Source organism: Triplophysa dalaica, chromosome 12 (assembly GCF_015846415.1).
Source record: "Triplophysa dalaica isolate WHDGS20190420 chromosome 12, ASM1584641v1, whole genome shotgun sequence".
Lineage (NCBI taxonomy): Eukaryota > Metazoa > Chordata > Actinopteri > Cypriniformes > Nemacheilidae > Triplophysa > Triplophysa dalaica.
Genome location: NC_079553.1, coordinates 6512406 through 6529498, shown reverse-complemented (window position 1 = coordinate 6529498; position 17093 = coordinate 6512406). Strand labels below are relative to the sequence as shown.

The 17093-nt window shown below is 39.9% G+C and overlaps 1 protein-coding gene across 2 annotated transcripts; it reads left to right on the top strand.

The window, feature by feature from the left end:
• Positions 1–1315: 1315 nt before the first annotated feature.
• Positions 1316–17078, top strand: virma (vir like m6A methyltransferase associated). Of its 2 annotated transcripts, none has more exons than XM_056763022.1 (23): positions 1316–1387; positions 3227–3339; positions 4163–4249; positions 4405–4453; positions 5306–5471; positions 5565–5690; positions 5783–6010; positions 6114–7317; positions 8909–9433; positions 9577–9731; positions 9858–9940; positions 10902–10995; positions 11160–11704; positions 13047–13282; positions 13372–13866; positions 13952–14084; positions 14708–14824; positions 14921–15081; positions 15234–15330; positions 15470–15633; positions 15732–16075; positions 16167–16310; positions 16740–17078. In XM_056763022.1, exons 1-23 carry the CDS (start codon positions 1325–1327, stop codon positions 16910–16912), a joined length of 5502 nt encoding a protein of 1833 aa, XP_056619000.1. In that variant the 5' UTR covers positions 1316–1324; the 3' UTR covers positions 16913–17078. The 2 variants fall into 2 exon arrangements, with proteins under 2 accessions (XP_056619000.1, XP_056618999.1); XM_056763021.1 differs by having other exon boundaries at positions 6090–7317.
• The last annotated feature ends 15 nt before the right edge of the window (positions 17079–17093 follow it).

Below are 17093 nucleotides of genomic sequence, written 5' to 3'. Positions count from 1 at the left end.
CACCACCCACGTGATACAGGTAATGGATACCTGCGCGAGCTAAAGCCCTCCTCCTGCTGCCGAGAAACAAGGACGTGGCATGGCACGCTGAAAAAACCATAAACTCTCACCCATCATGATGTGAGGGAATTCAGGATCTGTTTATGGCTCGTTGACAGTAACTAATCAAATAACACATTAACACCTGCTTACCTGCCATCGACGCTAATCTGTGAAACACGACACATGGGGACTTCATGGATTTAACGACCATTTTAGTAGTAGCCTACTATGTAGGTAAACATGTGCATAGATAACCGAGTTTACAAAGGGTATGACCGACATAAGCATTTCCCAGAGTCTTGAAGGGGAGGAATTTTTCAATGAAAGAGAGAGTGACTTCACTTTTAACACATTATTTTGCCCTCACAACAATATGAAAAATTAACTTGGATATAGAATGTATAATATAACATAAATGTACATTTATTTTACGTTTTTACTTATCTCTGTCACTACTTTATACAACAATCTGAAAAGACGTTCTCTTATATAAAGATATACAGGGTAAACATAACATATAAAGGGATACATACAGTAACATATACAAAAATGAAATAATATTAAACGAAGACACCAATCACAATACATATATGTATAAAAAATAATTACATAGTCCAGAATCAAGAGGCATGCCTTATAACAGGCATATCCTCTTTGTAAAGAACCCTTAGAAGATAAAGAATCATAAAATCGTTTTAAATCAACATCGATAATTCTGATATTTGGCATACAAACATTAACTTTACATTTATGAAAATGAAATACACCACAAAGAGTTATGAGCTTTAACATCTCATCCATTTCCTTTGACCCTGTCTCCCCAAAACAACTACATCAAAAATAAAAAGCTTGTGTTAGCAGAAAAATTAAACCAAGATATAAATATTTCCCAAAATCCTTAGTCATATTGAAAAAATAAAAGTGAAATTGTTTCAAGATTAGATTAACAAAATAACATCTGAAAGAAATAATAGCAATTAGTTTCCATTTTTCCCCTTTATTTATTTATTTATTTATTTTTGCTGACCAAATATTATATAATATAAATTTACAAAGTAATAATTCAAGTTTTGCACGATCGTCTTCATTTGGGGAATACACGACAGGAATGAATAAATATGGCTATATGGGGCAAAATATGTATATTTGGTATAAAAAATAGTTACTATTTAAAATGATCACAGTTTAAAACTTAATTTATTAAAAACACGATGGATTCCTGCGCACGCTTTCACCTCCGGAAGTATTTCGCATACCGGAAGTCCTAATGTGATCAAGAAAGATGGCGGGGGAATCCGCAATGGAGCTACTATTTTTAGATACGTTCAAGCATCAAAATGCAGAGGTAAACTTGTATTTTAATCGGATCTATGAATTTTAACTGCCTGTTGCAGATACCGCAAAGTCCCGCAAACCCTGAAGTAGTCGTCGCGCGGATCTTAAAGTTTATATTGTAACGAACTGTGCGCAGTCAACAGTCAGCTAGCTAATTAGCACATAGTTTTAGACACATTCATTTAATTTTGAACAATTACAATGTATGTATTTTCATAATATCACACCCGACTGTTATGTTACGGTCATTGTCGTATCTGGCTTTGGATAATTTATGACAAAGCAAGCCACATTTAATTGTTTGAAGTGCAATGTCGGAGTTTTCCAATTCAAGCAAACCGGTATCTTAGGTAATGTTATGTTGTTGTTGGCTACGTTTACAATGCTATTAAACGGCACCCTCTTATACCTGTGAATAGACGTCTGTAGTATTTGTTTTAAAATATGCACACATGTTGTTGTAAATAAAACTCTATCGGACTTTGTAACGTTCCTTAAACTCAAATAAGTTGAATCTTATGTTTATCCTTACTGACAACAGTTACCTGTCAACAGGTACACGTGACTGGGTTAAAGCGTTGCGATCAGTAGACAGCACCCCCTTTTTACAGATTTCTTTTGTGTATCATTATGTTAGTGTTTTGATTATAATGGGCTAAAACTCAGGTAACCAGTTATTTTTTTGACCAGTTGATTTGTATAACATGATTGTTTTATATTCGTATGTTTGATGTTACTTCGGTTTGCTTGCGGGGTTAATGCTTGTAGATTGTATTTGTTGGACTTTTGTGGAGAATCTTCAGGGCAGATTTGTTTTCTTGTTTATTTGTTGTTTGGCTTTTAAACAGTTGGGTCTGATTGATCAATTGATATTTGTGACTTGCTGAAAATGTGTCGTCATTGTTCAGAAATGCACTCCAAACAAAGATTAAACCTAACACATAGATGCATTACATTCACTTGTCAAAACAAACACCGCTAACACTCAATAAATAAAAACAATACTAGAGCTGCACAATTAATCAAAAAAACTAATCGGGATTACAATTACTGGTTAAACAGTGACATAATCGCCAAAAGCCTCAATTATACCTATCCATTTGTCTTCAGTTCTGTGCGATTTCGGCAATTGTTTTGCAACGGTACTCGGTGCACAAACATGAGACCTTAAAATTAAGTGTCCTTCGTTTTTTTAGATTATATTTTGAAGTTTTCAAAGTTTTTAGAAAGAATATGGCATATGCTTCACAGAACGTTATAAAACATTTCAAAGCTTCAACATAAAATCAATTTTTTTTAAAAAAGAAAAAAAGATATAATTTTGTCATAATCATTTAATTTAACCCTTAACAATGCAATTAAAGAAACAAGTGTAGTAATTCTAACTGTATTAATTCCAAAGCATGCTGTGAATTACTGTTTTATAGCTAAATGTGCACGTACATACAACTGTTTTCTCATTTGAATGTGTGTTGTTGTTTGGATCTCGGTTGGGTGTGGGGTGTGTTGGCGGTGAGTGCTCTGTATGGTTGCACCGATTTTCTGCCCGACAGATGTATTTCAACAGCCCTGTTGAAACTGGTTGGACTAGCCTGGTGGAGCCAGTGACAGCATGCTAAGCCAAGAACGACTTTTCAACTGCTCTGCTTTTTTTTAGAATGTTTTTGTGTTTTGAAATGCCTTGAACCTCAGGAATCTTTATTCAAAAACCTTTAACGGTTAAAAAAGCCAAGCAGTATTTTTTTGTACGGCGGTGTGTGAAATCTGGCCTTTAGTAAGGGTATGAATGATAACGTTTATCCTCATCTTGATGATGCTCAACATATTTCTCTGTCTGTTCTCTTACAAGCTGACAAATGTGGATGTTGTGCGATTTCCGTATGGTGTCCTGATCACAGAAGTGCGGGTCATTCCCCCTGGCATCAAAGCACACAGCAACCTGCCCGACAGCAGAGCTTTTGGGTGAGGACCCACAAACACACACACACACACACAGTTATAAACCAAGCTGTCAGTTGATATAAGGGCACATCACTTAAATATGAATGATGGTGGCTGACAGCGTCGATCCCCATTCACTTTCACTGTTTTTGAAATGGAGCTATTTCAACAATCTTTAAAATTTCTTCACCTGTGTTTTATGCAGTTAGTCATGTGGGTATGGAAATAAGACTAAAGTGTAGAGAAAGTTATTTCTTCAGTGAGCTATACAAATTTTAATCTCTTTACATGCTCTAGTGTTTGTCTGCACTATCCACACTGCATTAAAGCGTCCAGGAAAATTTACATGTTGTGACATGTAACATCACTTCCACCATGTTTACAGTGTGTACAACCTTTCCCGGTGCTTCTATAGTACACAATAGGATAGAAGCACATGAGTAATGCTATGGTATCCTCGGATGAATTGGCTGGAGGACATTGAGGAAATTGAAATGGTTTCTGTGGTCCCTATTGTTCCCTCTTTAAAAACAGATTCACCACACCCCCTATTCTCAGACCACTCTCTGCTTTTCCCATGATCTCATCCTTCTATCTTCCTTGTCTCCAAAACGTGAATGGAACAATGAGAAGTTTGTTTTGATAATATAGTAAATATCAAGCTATTTTTCGTCATTATTTTTGGATATGATCATCATGCATACATTACAATGAGAATAAGTCAGGAGTACTGAGCTGAAGGTGAGGAACCTATAACATATCACCTCTAAGCTGTGCTGGCAAATCGAAGTATTTATGCCTGTGTTTTGACAGTTACAATGCCCCTTGCTGTGTTTTATTTCAGGGAGACTTCCCCTCACGCATTCCAGTTGGACTTGTTCTTCAACAATGTGTCCAAACCCAACGCCCCAGTGTTTGACAGGCTTGGCAGGTACTGAAACACTCATTAATATACTCACCTCACCTGGGTATAACTGGCTTAGCGAGAAATACAGTACACTTGCACACAATTTCACGCTTGCTCTCTTGAATAGCGTGTGCATCTGATTGTTTAAATCACTGATGTTGGTCTTCATTTCACGCTAGCCTCGAGTATGATGAGAACAAATCAATCATCTTCAGGCCCAATGGGAAGGTAAGAGACCTACTTCAGCATCGTGTTTCAATGTTATTGACACACCCCTTGGAAATGAACTCATATAAACGCAAATGTGTTTGTGGTTTCTTCAAGAACATAAAAAGCAACTTTCCCTGGTTTTGTATGTACATGTGCATTACTCATAATCCACAATATAATTGCACATGCCTGTTTAATAGCTATAAGCTCCTGCTCACACGTGTCATTTGAGTTTTAGTCTGGTTGCTCCTCCCCTCTTGAGAAGCCTTTGAGCTACTGTTTAAGGAGAAAGTTTTCAGTAGATGAAAAACAACACTGTAAAAACTTTGATATAAATATTTGAGATTAAACTGTTTCAACAGAAATTGAAAAACTTAACTGAAAAAAAAGATGTACGTTAAATGTTTGAAATTATTTTTGTAGACAAAAATGTAATTGTGCCAGCAAAGTACTTTCTTTTGAAAATGAACATTTTATTTAAAATAAAATAATATTTTTTAAATGGATGACTTTTGAATGGTAATGTAAAAGAGAAAGTATAAAGAGAAAGTTTTATATTGCAGCAGCGTTTACATTTTTTAAATTTGTATTATTTTACAATATAATACATTTTTATTTTATACAAAATATGTTTCTTATATATTTTTTAAAAATATACCTATTTTTTTTATAAAAAAGAATGAAACATTTCTAAATGTGCTAAGATTTCACAGCTGTTTTTGTGAAAACCTTGTATCGCCATTTTTCAGGATTTTTTTGTCATAAGTCATTCAGAAGGACAGCGATGGTATTTTAGTCTGTAAATAAAATGAATTCTAAACAGTTCTGTAAATCGGGTTTCCATTCCATTGCATCTGTTTATTATTAAAGATCAACACGGACAATTTAGTCCTGCGCGGATGGTACACATGCTTGACATTGGCGGTGTACGGAACAGCCGAGCGGCCCCACAGCCACGAACGGGACTCTCCGCCTCCTCCTCCACCCCCTCCTCCCCAACAGCAACAGCCAGGATCCAAAAGGAACATCAAGCATGGTCAACAAACTTTTTTATGCACAGAATTATACTCGTTCTCTGCCGTGCTACATGATGAGAAAGAAATAACATGCACATGTTTGTAATTTTTAGAGTGGGACAGTGAAGAGCAGTACAACGGAAGCCCACCCAGACCACAACCCAGAGGGCCACGGACCCCCCCAGGGCCTCCTCCACCAGACGATGATGATGATGAGGCTATAGCTGCACCTGGTCAATGTGTGTCTTTATGTATATATGCAGTGGTATAGAGAAGTCTGAGTTTTCATTTGTAAATTAGCAGTGACCATCTATATGTTTTTTTGCTATAGGTCCAGTGAAGGAGGAGCACACAGAGCAGGGTGATGACTTCCTGGAGCCAGTCTCACCTGAGCGAGGGTCTCTCCCTGCAGATGAAACCTACTCAGACGGCGAACAAGAAGAGGACGAAGGCCCGGTTGATGACGAAGAGGATGTTGAAGCACAGTCGGAAGGAAGTGAAGTGGAAGAAGAAGATGAGGAAGACGACGCTGATGAGGACATGGATGAAGATGGAGAAGGTGAGCATATGGATGATAGATGTATGTTTGTGTGTCTCCTGCTGCTCATAATATTTTTTCTGTATTTACCGAAATGCAGTTAGTGTTTTATTCTTATCTAAAGGTGACGATGGCTATGAGCAGATCTCCAGCGATGAGGAGGATTTGGAGAGCGGTGCTTTCAAACTCCCTCCATTTGATTTGGACTACACAGCCGAGGACCTGGCTTCATTACCAACCGTCCAGTACGATCCGTTCGAGCGTGAGCTCCGACCCCTGCAACACTTCACCCCGCCGCACTTCACGCGTTACGAGGCGGAACTGAAGCGCCTCAAAACGGTAGACACACAGGACCCTAGCTCCCCGTGGGCGGAGTCTGCGGCTAAATTGTCGGAACTGTTAGAGTCCTGGAGCGAAGAGCAAGAGGCAGAGCGAGGGGCGGGCTGGGTAACGACATTGGAGGAAATCCCAGCCTTACTTGTGAAAGGACTGAGCTTCTTATCCATTAGTGACCCTGATAGGCAGAGGGAGAATTTAAAAAGACTAATCGATTGGAACTGTGAAGCTCTTAATTTGGACTCGGCCCTGGCACAGCCCATCGCTCTGAACCTGCGCCAGCTTAAAGCAGGCACCAAACTGGCCGCTTCCCTGGCTGATTGTGGTGGCCAGGCTGTGCAGGAGCTCCTAGAGAGGGGCATCGTTGGCAGCCTGTTGGACTTGTTGTTTGCGGAACACGTTTCGTCCACGCTGAAACTCAACGTGCTGCGTTCCCTCGACGGCATCATCAGTGAGCCACAGGGCATGGAGACCCTGCTCCGAGACCGTCACCATGGCGATAAAGGATTGAGTGGGTACCAGCGTCTGCTGGATCTATTTTTGTTGGACCAGACTGTGCGTGTTGCTACAGCGGGTGCGGCCATTTTACACAAGGCACATTTTTATGAAATTTTGACTGACATGCAGAAAGCTGCAAGCATCTGGGCTGAACGTCATCCCAGCGTAGGTGAGGCGGGTGAGAGAGAAAGTGTCGATAGTGAGAAGAAAGTTGGAGAGAGGGACAGAGAAAGCACAGAGAGGGAAGGAGAGGAGAGAGAGAGGGAAACTCAGGAGGTAGAGCAGGAAACCCCAATGGACATTGATACTCTGCTGGAATCTGCATCTTTGTCAGAAGGTGACTTGGAAAGGCTGCAAGTTCTCCTGGAGGAACTGCTCCACCTGTTGGAGAGAGCGCCTTACTGTATGGTACAGCCTCCTGGAAAAGCTTTTCCCACCAGTGCCCGCATCACTGGGCCACCAGAACGAGATGACCCCTATCCCACACTATACAGGTTGGTACCATGTGGCTACAATTTTGATAAATGTTGTTTATTTTGCTCTTAAAGGGATAAGTTACCAACGTTCTTCAAAATATCTTCAATATGTTTTCTGCAGAAGAAAAAAAATCAAACAGGTTTGCAGTGAAAAGAGGGTGAATAAATTATGATGAAAGAATTGTCATTTTTTGGTAAACTATACCTTCTATGTTCTTACATGTGGTAGTCATTCACAGGACCTGGTAAAAAAAAATGGGGCGTTTGCGCTTTATCCCTTTCAACTAAAACTGTAAAACTTTTTATTCATTTTGACTTTACATTCACATGTAAACAGGGTTTTGGGGGCCAGACAATTAGAACTTTCAAATGCAAGTTTTAAAGTGCAAATTTAAAAAACAAAATTTAATTCTCTATTTAAACTACAAAAACGCAACATTTGTGAAAACGGTATAGTCAAACACAGGAGTTTTACAAAGTGACATCGCCAACTAGTGGCCTGGCATACATACTGCAGCACGTTTACTCATTTTTTTGCAAGATAATAATTTACAATAATGGAATAGTCGGAAGAGTCCAGCCCCCTTCACTAGCAGAGCTGCTGAAGCGGTGCCTCATGACAGCCACTTGTTTGCACATTTATTATGTCCTACATGGTGAATAACACATAATGTAGATGAGAGATGATCCAGATAGTGTAAACATTAACATTAAAGGCTTCATTTGTTAATTTTGTGTCAGTGTCACGCAAGCTGTGGTAAGTGAGTGTCTGAGTGGTTGCAAGTGAGGATGCTCTGGTTGAGAGACACGATAGCACATAGCTGATTATATGCACATTCATACACACAAATCTGCTGAGAAAACAAAACATATGTGACCCTTTTAAAGTCTATACAGTATGTTGAATGTTGAGGCTGTATAGAAGAAATCAGACATCACACCCTTGATGAGTAAAGAAGACCATTGATCTTCCTATTCTTTTCAATTGACTTTTACAACATTGTGGCTATCACGCTTTTAGATGCAGCTTTGTCAGACTGACTGTGCCATTAACAAAAACCTATTGGTTATTTTATAAGGGGGCGGGGCCATTCGTTGTTTCTCGAGCCTCCGCATATTTCTGTTGAAATTAAGTCAACACGAAATAATGCTGCAGATTTCAAGGTGGTGCACTAGGACTTTAACAAATATTATTTTTTAATAAAAATAAATGGTAATTATATAGCAAATAAATAAAAAATGGCGAAAACACAAAAGATTTTCAAAAATACTATAATATAAATCTAATAAGAAATATTTAACACAACTACAATAAAACTGAAAGCTTTCTGAACAGGGATTATTTTAACAATGTGGTTGATTGTACAATAACTTTTACATTTTGAATATGTTATTGTTTTGTTAACAAAACCTTAAGGCTAATGTTTGTTAAAGTCTGTTGGATCGTATTGGTGTTTATTGGATGGATGTGAATTGTGTTTAGTTTGTGAATTGTGTTGAGTTTGTTGGTGTTTGAGGTTGTTGTTGTCACTGGATCAGTGTTAATTAGTCTTTAGACTAAACCATGTAAATACTTCTCAATAACCCTGCTTCAATATTTTTTTTACAGTTACATGCATGCTTGTCACTTTCTGGAATCCCTGGCAGTTGTCTTGTCGTATCCTGCTACATGTGTCCATATCGGAGTCCTTCAGGCTGTCAGAGAACTGATGCATTTCCTGTCGCAGTCCCAGCAGGGCCTCCTCTTTCTCCTCAGCCAGCATGAAGCCATCAACCTGCTGCTTCGTCTCCTCACCCCACTCACTCATCTGACTCCTCCCTCTCACCTGGCCCCACTGACTCTTCTCTCAGAGGCTGAGGCAGAAGATGCTCCCGCAGTTGGTGAGGTGTCAATAGAAGACGGTTTTTGGATGTGGCTCATGCAGACTCTACATGCGGTACAAGGAGTAGCTGAGCTGAATGGGGCTGAGCTGGAAGATGGCGATAACCCAGATGTTTTGGCAACGCTTCACGGCTTGTATCTCATTAGCTTCAGCACCACCGGCCGAAATGCTGTCGCACATGCATTCAGCTTGGAAAATAACCTCAGCTGTCTGGTCAACCTTGTAGAACACCATGCCAAAGAGGGTCAAGGGTAAGAATAAACATGTTTAGACATTTATACTTGGATCCAGCAGCCCGAGACCATATTGAAAATACAAGAATTTCTTTGTAGCTCACAATATGCCCTTTCCAAAATATTTGTATTTGCTTTAAATGCTTCTTGTATGTCTACAGGGAAGGCAAAGCAAGGAAATCTGTCACGTATAACTACGCCTGCATGCTTGTGCTTTTGGTGGTGCAGTCGTCAGGTGATCTGAGAATGATGGAGCACTACGCTGCTCCACTTCTCAGTGTTTGCAAAGCTGATGAAAACAATGCTAAACTTCAAGGTGAGTCACTAAGAAGTTTAATATCAGCCAAGAAAGCCTGAAGTCTTATGCTTTGAAGGCCGTGCAGGCTCTTTGTAAATCGGAGTGCGTTCATTTTTACGGACTTCATGATTCAATGTCTTTTAGAGCTGTCTAAGTGGTTGGAACCCCTTGAAAAGCTGCATTTTGATATCAGTGGCATCCCTACGCTTATTGACTACATAAAGCAGGTGAGGTTTTGTGAGCGTATGCGTTTCTCAACCCAGAATGTTTATGCATCCTGATGTTATTGCACACCTGTATAAGACTCTTTCCCCTTTGGAACACAAAAGATGTTTTGAGAAATGTCTCTGTTAAGGCTGGGTATCAATTCTGATGTTCCGGTTCGAGTCAATGTTTACCCAGATAGCAAGAAACCGTTGAATCAATGTTAACAAATAGTTGATTTGTCAATGTACATTGGATTACATTTTTGCACCTGCAATTAATGTAGACATTTTTAAATTTCAACAAATTCACCATTATAGTGATCAGGCAACTCTTTTACCACTTTCCACGTTTACAGTGCTTAAATAAGAACACTTATACATTGATAGAGAAAGAGATGTTTTGAAAAGTTGACTTTTAAACATGACCAGTTAAAGAAAACGTAACATTAAAATACAAGAGTCAAGAGGTAAATCAAAAACTGATCATTATTATGTTGATTTGTTGAAATTTCTAATTTTTTTCAACATTAATTGCTGGTGCAAAAGTGATATTGATTCAATGCAATTGACATTGACAAATTAACTATATTTTAACATTAATTCAATGGTTGCTTGCTGTCTGGGTATAGATCGAATACAATTCCCATAGATATAAAGATATAGATATTTCTAAATAGATCAGTAAATATCACATTACAATGGTGAATTAAAATCTGAAATGAAGAGACACAATCCTGTATATTAGACTTTATGGCAATGGCAATATTTTTTTTACAAAATTAGCTGTAAATGGAGGCTGCAATCAAATGAACCGTTGCCTTTTATATGAAGGTGATGTTAAATTCCACGACACACCCGCATCCAATGTTAATTAGGCAATGAATGAAGGATATGTTCCCAGTTGTTACATCCACCCAATGTACAAGGAAAGTGACATCTAGCGGAAGTAGAATGTTTAACTTTTATTGTGCTCTTCCTTTAGAATCTTGAGCACTTGATGACAGCTGAAGGGGTGGGTCTTGTAACTGCTCTCAGAGTCTTGTGCCACATTTCCTGTCCTCCACCCACTGTTCCAGGTACTTTCACAAACACACGCATACATTACTACATTAAGTCTAATGATTAAGTTTAATTATGCAGAGCTTTTGTACGATGCTTAGACAAGCCCAAATGACTAGACAGTTATTAAATACAAGCACCAAATATGATTACATTTTAGTTCCTGACTCAATGTATGTAGGTCAGCAGAAGGACTTAAAGTGGAACCAGGCCATAATAACCCTCTTCAGCGCGGAGGGAATGGACACTTTTATTAAAGTCCTCCAGAAGCTTACAACGCTGCTTCTGCTGCCATGGCGACTGGTTGGGCCAATGGGTCCCACAGCGCAGAAGCTCATGATGCTGTCGGTGGCCTCCTGCTCGCTCAGGCTCATCCGCACCATGCTCATCGAACTACTGAGCGGTGGGACCTGCGAGTTCCGTGACGTGCGCGTGCCCTCCGTCTGCGTCACACTTCACAAGATCCTATGTTCCACTCCGACGACGGGACGATTGGATGCTGAGGAGCTGCGCATCCAGGTAGACGTGACAGAGACGTTGTTGACATTCACGCATGCGGTTAGCCAGCAGGAGACCGGGTCGGAGGAGACTGTGGCGGGGAACAGCTGGTCTCTGATGCTAAAGGAAGTGTTGAACTCTATATTGGCTGCTCCTGAGAACATCTACAGCAGCCTCAGTCTGCTGTCTGAATTGCTGCCTCTGCCTTTGCCCATGCAGACCACACAGGTACTGGAGTATGGAAAGTAGGGTCTAAGGCAGTTTGTTGCTTATTGTTTCGCAGTCATGAGCTCTGTTAAATACCCTTATAAGCTAGATACCTACACGGCACTTTAAGGTCAGAGATCTATAGTCTTGGCAGGATAAATGCCCAAGTCCGACAAGTTGGAAACTCATCAAAGATATTGAATGGTATAAAACCTTAGTTTTAAATTTGTTTTAAAAAGTTTTCACAATATACCGGTATTGAAAATAACCATGATATTAAGACGAACTTCTGTTAAAACTGCACATTTGATAATTTTGTAAATTTATCATCATTATTGACTCTTTGTCCTAAGAATCACAATGGTTAGAAACTCACATGTCACTTCCTTATGTTTATTATAGTTTTCTAAAACTATTTAAACATTTCTGAAATATTCTAAAACACCGACCAAAATGTTTATGTTAAGGCACTAGAATGATAAACTGAAAATAAATAAAAACAATAAAGAAACCTAAAATACAAATAAGCTTATATAGCTATATAATATAAAAATAAACATATAAAAAAATGACGAAACCATATGCTAAAGATGTTAAACAGTTTAAAAACAATCAACTTAAAAAATAAAAGCTAATATAAAATGTGATTTAAACTACTATTCATTCTTTCATTCTCATTCATTTACTTACTTATGTAGCACAAATAAACACATCAAGAGTTGACCACTGTGTAAATGGAAGTAGAAAGGAATACAAAGAAATTGGAAACATAATAAGAGTAAGAACCGATTTAAAACTTCTTTGAAAGCTTGAACTTAAAGGTAAAGCTTTAACCTGAATTTGACAATAAAACTGAAAACAAAATAGGACACGTTTAAAAAAATTTCATGTACTCTTGTGTGCAATTTATTGGCCTAATAGAGAAAATCACATAACATTTTTTTAAGATGAATTTGACTGATAGCGGTATTTAATTATCTTAAAAAATATACTATACTACAGTCCAAGACATCCAAGTGTTATTGTGAATTCTTTTGACAACAATTGTAAAACAAACTTTATTCGGTAGCACTTTTGTTTACAGTCCTGTTTTCCATGTAGGTACTGTGAACTTGTGCAACCCTTTATTCATTACTAGGACATACAGTATTAGAAAGCAAAACAACAATGCAGATCCCTTGATTTTCCAACTGTGCCAGATCCTGGTTTAAGGTGCACTAGCACAGATATGTAAAATTGTTAGACACTGAATTATAATGTGGCCTAGTTTTAATATTAAGCGCAGATGTGCACAAATCCTAAATTAAGAAGTGCTTTATAAATCAATCCTCTCTCTCTCTTACACTCCTTCCTTCTCTATCAGGCACTCTCTGTGCAGGACATTGGGGTGGCAATGAACACGCGTAAACTGTGGAGTGTGCACCTGCATGCTCAGGCTCGGGCGTTACAGGATGGGCTGCGATGCGTATGTGTATGCAGCTGTCCTCCGCTGCTCTCTATGCTCCGCAGGGTCTGCATTCAGCTCTGTGATCTTGCTGCACCCACTGCCACACTAGTGATGAAAACTTTGCTGGAGCAGCTGCAAGAGGAAATGCAACAGTAAGACACAATAATATGATCAAATATAAAGTAGAAGTTTCATTAATACATCACTATGTGTTTAAATGATGTCTATGTTGTGTGTTTAGGGAGGCAGCTGGCTCTCGTTTGATGAGACTTCTAGCACTTCTCGACTCGCTGGCATCTCAACGGGCGTGCAAGGCTGCCATGTTGTCCCTGCTGGGGACACGCAGTGAGGGCGCATCTACACGCAGCGAGGGCCGGACTGAAGGGAAAGTTGAGGACAAACAGCCGGACCTCTTTCGATCTTTCCTGGCAATGCTCCTCGTACCGGCTGACGCTGGCGTGACTGTGCAGCAGAACGCTGAACTGACAGCTTCCATCATTCAGTCTCTTTGCGACCAGGATGTGTCACTGGTCGTGAGCGGCTCGGGCGAGGCGTCGTTGTCCGAGGCGGAGCAGCTGGCCAACGGATTGCCGACCAAAGAGGTGATGGCCTGCATATGCGACGGAATGGTGGAAGGGTTGGGAAATGCGCACAGTAGCTTCACGCTGCAGCTGACTTGCTTGAGGACTATGATGTTTCTCACAGAACATGACTATGGGCTCTACCACCTGAAAAGGTGTGAGGATGTATTGATGTTTATTTATTTATATAGTCATTTTGTGTTTTACTTTGTGCCATTAACACTGATGTTTGTGTTGCAGCTCTTTAAAGAAACACAGCTCGACAGTTTCCTCTTTGATCCGCAGAGAAATTGCCTCCTTTAATAAAGAATCGGCCGAGCTTTTGTCTGCCGTATTTGACTTTTTGAGACAGATTGTGAGCAGCGAAGCTATGGTAGGCCTTCAACACAATGTGTTTACATAGAGCTGTGTAGGTTTATATAGACATTTTATTAGGACGCAAACAACACTGGTCCACAAGTAGGGCTGTTGAAAGCATCCAGAATAAAAGCTTGGGTTTACTTAATAAATGTCTGTGTACTTTGAATATTAATTTTGTTTATTAATATTAGAGTTTATTGTTTAAATTAATATTCAAAGTACACAGATATTTATTATGTGTAAACAAACTTTTATTCCTGATGCGATGAATCGCTTGACAGCCCTAGCCACAACCATCTCCTGTTTCAATTTTTTGGTTTATTTATTTTGATTTATTTTTCATATATAATTTAGCCATGAAGATGTTTGTTTATCATTAAGATTCAGTTTTACATGTTCTGTAGGTTGTATTCTTTTAAACATTGATGTAGTGTTAATTAACTGAAACAGAAGGACAAATATAGATTTCTGTGATAAAATTTTCATTACACATGACATTTCTCATACCTATAAATGTAATGGTGCATGTTTAGGAATAATTTTACAGCTCGCCCATTATCCTTTGCAATTTACCACAGTAATGGTTTGCGTGTATCTCTGCAATATTAATATTTATTAATAATCATGTGATAACAGGATGAAGACATAGACAGTCGCTCTTTGGCGCTCAGTGTGACTGACATGAAACAGCTGCTGCAATGGAAGGAGGAGTCAGGGGAGCATCCTCTACCAGAACTGGAGAAACATGTCACAGTATGCATCACAATGAACCTCTTACCTACAGCCTAGTTGAAAGACGACACTCAAATGAATCTTTTATTTTGCTGTATTCTTGTCTCATGTGTATAGGAGCTCTGTAAAGAGGATGAGTCTTTGGAGACTCTGCTTGAGAACGTGGCCGGGCTGAGGCAGATTATCGAAAGCTCTGGAGATGCTTCCGTGAGTGCAGAGCCTGAGACTGAGCCCACTCTGCCTCCGCCTGAACCCCTCCAGACGCAGTTCAACCACAGGTAACAGAGAGAGGAGGAGGATGTGTGTGTGTTCCTTTATCACTTTACTATTGAAATACTGCGATTTAAGGGAGGGCTTAGTGATGGGTCAATTATGAATGGTTGCAAAACAAAGATGTTTTTCTGATCTTTTCTTTCTCACTGGTTTTCAGGACGGTTTATGTTCTCTCAGATGTCCTGGATGAGCAGCTTAAGGCTTTGTGGTTCTCTCCATTCCAATCCGATGATATGGAGACTGAAGCCGACATGGTGAGAAACTGCATGAATTTGTAAAAATATGATATAAAACCAAACAAATGGATAGGCTTAGTTAAACCGCTCCAAGATCCAAATTTTAAGAAAATGGGACATTTAAGATAAAATTTGCATGTGTATTAACATGTTACAGGTGAAAGTAGACCTAGTTGCACTAGCCCAGCAATGTTGTACGGACTTGGACCTGAAGGCGGAGTTAGAACGATCATTTCTCAGTGAACCCACCTCCCCGGGGCATAACAAAACATCCAAAGGCTTCAGACTGGGCAAGCACAAAAACGAGACCTTTATCACCAGGTATGCCTCACAGTGTCTGTCTAAATGTACTCAAACATGCACATACCAAGCAAAAGTTAATAAACTATTTACCTACAAATCTGTTTCTTTGTTCACAGCGGGAAGTCCGACTATGTGGAGCCTGCAAAACGAGCGCACATCATGGCAGCCCCTCGAGGTCGGGGCCGTGGTTCGTTCGGGCAGCTTAATCGACCGCATGACATTTTCCGTCAACGCAAGCAGAACACCAGTCGGCCTCCTTCCATGCATGTAGATGATTTCGTGGCTGCAGAATACAAGGATGTCGGCCCGCTCACCGGCCTGGCCCCACCAAAACGCCCACCAAAAGGAGGAGCCAAGCCACCAGCTAGAGGCTTGTTCACTGGAGGAACCAGAGGGAGGGGCTTTCAGAGCCATACGCGCTTTTTTTCACCGCCAGGCCCCAAGAATGTTCTGCTTGCTGGTACAGGCACATTTTTTGTCACACAAATAGACCGATCTACTTTGATAAGTGGTCCATCGGTAACAGGTGATTCAAAATTAATGCGTTTAAGGTAACTACCCTCGCCGTGAAGGTGGCCGTGGCTCGGCCTGGAACACTCCAGTGACAGCTGTCACTCACAGAGGGACTTACAGTGAGCCTCGTGGAGGGCAAAGCAACTTCACCCGACCATTACCGTCTAGACAACCACCTGCAGGTACGTCTGCATACCCATTACCACACTCACTCATTGAGATTTACTACATCCCATATAGACATTTCATCTTAACAACATAAACAAACGTTACTGCGCATAAACACTTTTGTGACAGCTTAACTTCCAGTACACATTCACAAACAATAGAGTGCCTGTAGATTATTTCTGATAACAATCAAAAGAAACCGAGAAGAACTGTTACTTGGCTAAACTTGTCTCTCCAATATTTTGAATTTTCCTCCACCGCTAGATGTACCATACGGTTTGAACATCCGTTGATAGTGCCACCTGCTGGATATATGCAACATAAGCAGCTTCTGTTTAAGTAGAAAAGGCTGTGATGATTGTTTTGAATGGTTTAAATTATGAATCTTTAGCCCACCTTACAGCTCTCACATGGTTACTGACATCTCTCTCATGAATCGATAGGTGCATACCGATTGGCTCCCCGTGACAGAACTACCAGAGGGAGAGGTGCCGGTCTATCCTGGCTAAGTGGTGGTGGAGTTGGTTTGGGAGGAGTAAGTGGCGGTGGGCGTGGTCAAGGGAAATTCAACAGTGGAGGTGGGCGGGGCCGACACGTCCGCTCATTCACTCGCTAACGGCTGCCGTAAGCAAAATAGACTAAGCCGTTAGGCTTTAAAGGACCAATCAGGATGTGGCTCTGCAATCTCTGTTGCAACCATTGGCTGATTTTGTGTATATCATTGTCATGTTTTGTGTATGTTTCTTTCATTTTTTAAATATGATTAAAATCTTGTGAGTATATATTGGTGTGTATTT

What these genes read in the sequence shown, in the direction of transcription:
- virma (XM_056763021.1), top strand. Translation starts at nt 1,325, where the DNA reads ATGGCGGGGGAATCCGCAATGGAGCTACTATTTTTAGATACGTTCAAG. An exon ending in TCAAGCATCAAAATGCAGAG is followed by an intron (nt 1,388 to 3,226) that starts GTAAACTTGTAT and finishes TTCTCTTACAAG; the next exon opens with CTGACAAATGTGGATGTTGT. An exon ending in GTCTAGACAACCACCTGCAG is followed by an intron (nt 16,311 to 16,739) that starts GTACGTCTGCAT and finishes ATGAATCGATAG; the next exon opens with GTGCATACCGATTGGCTCCC.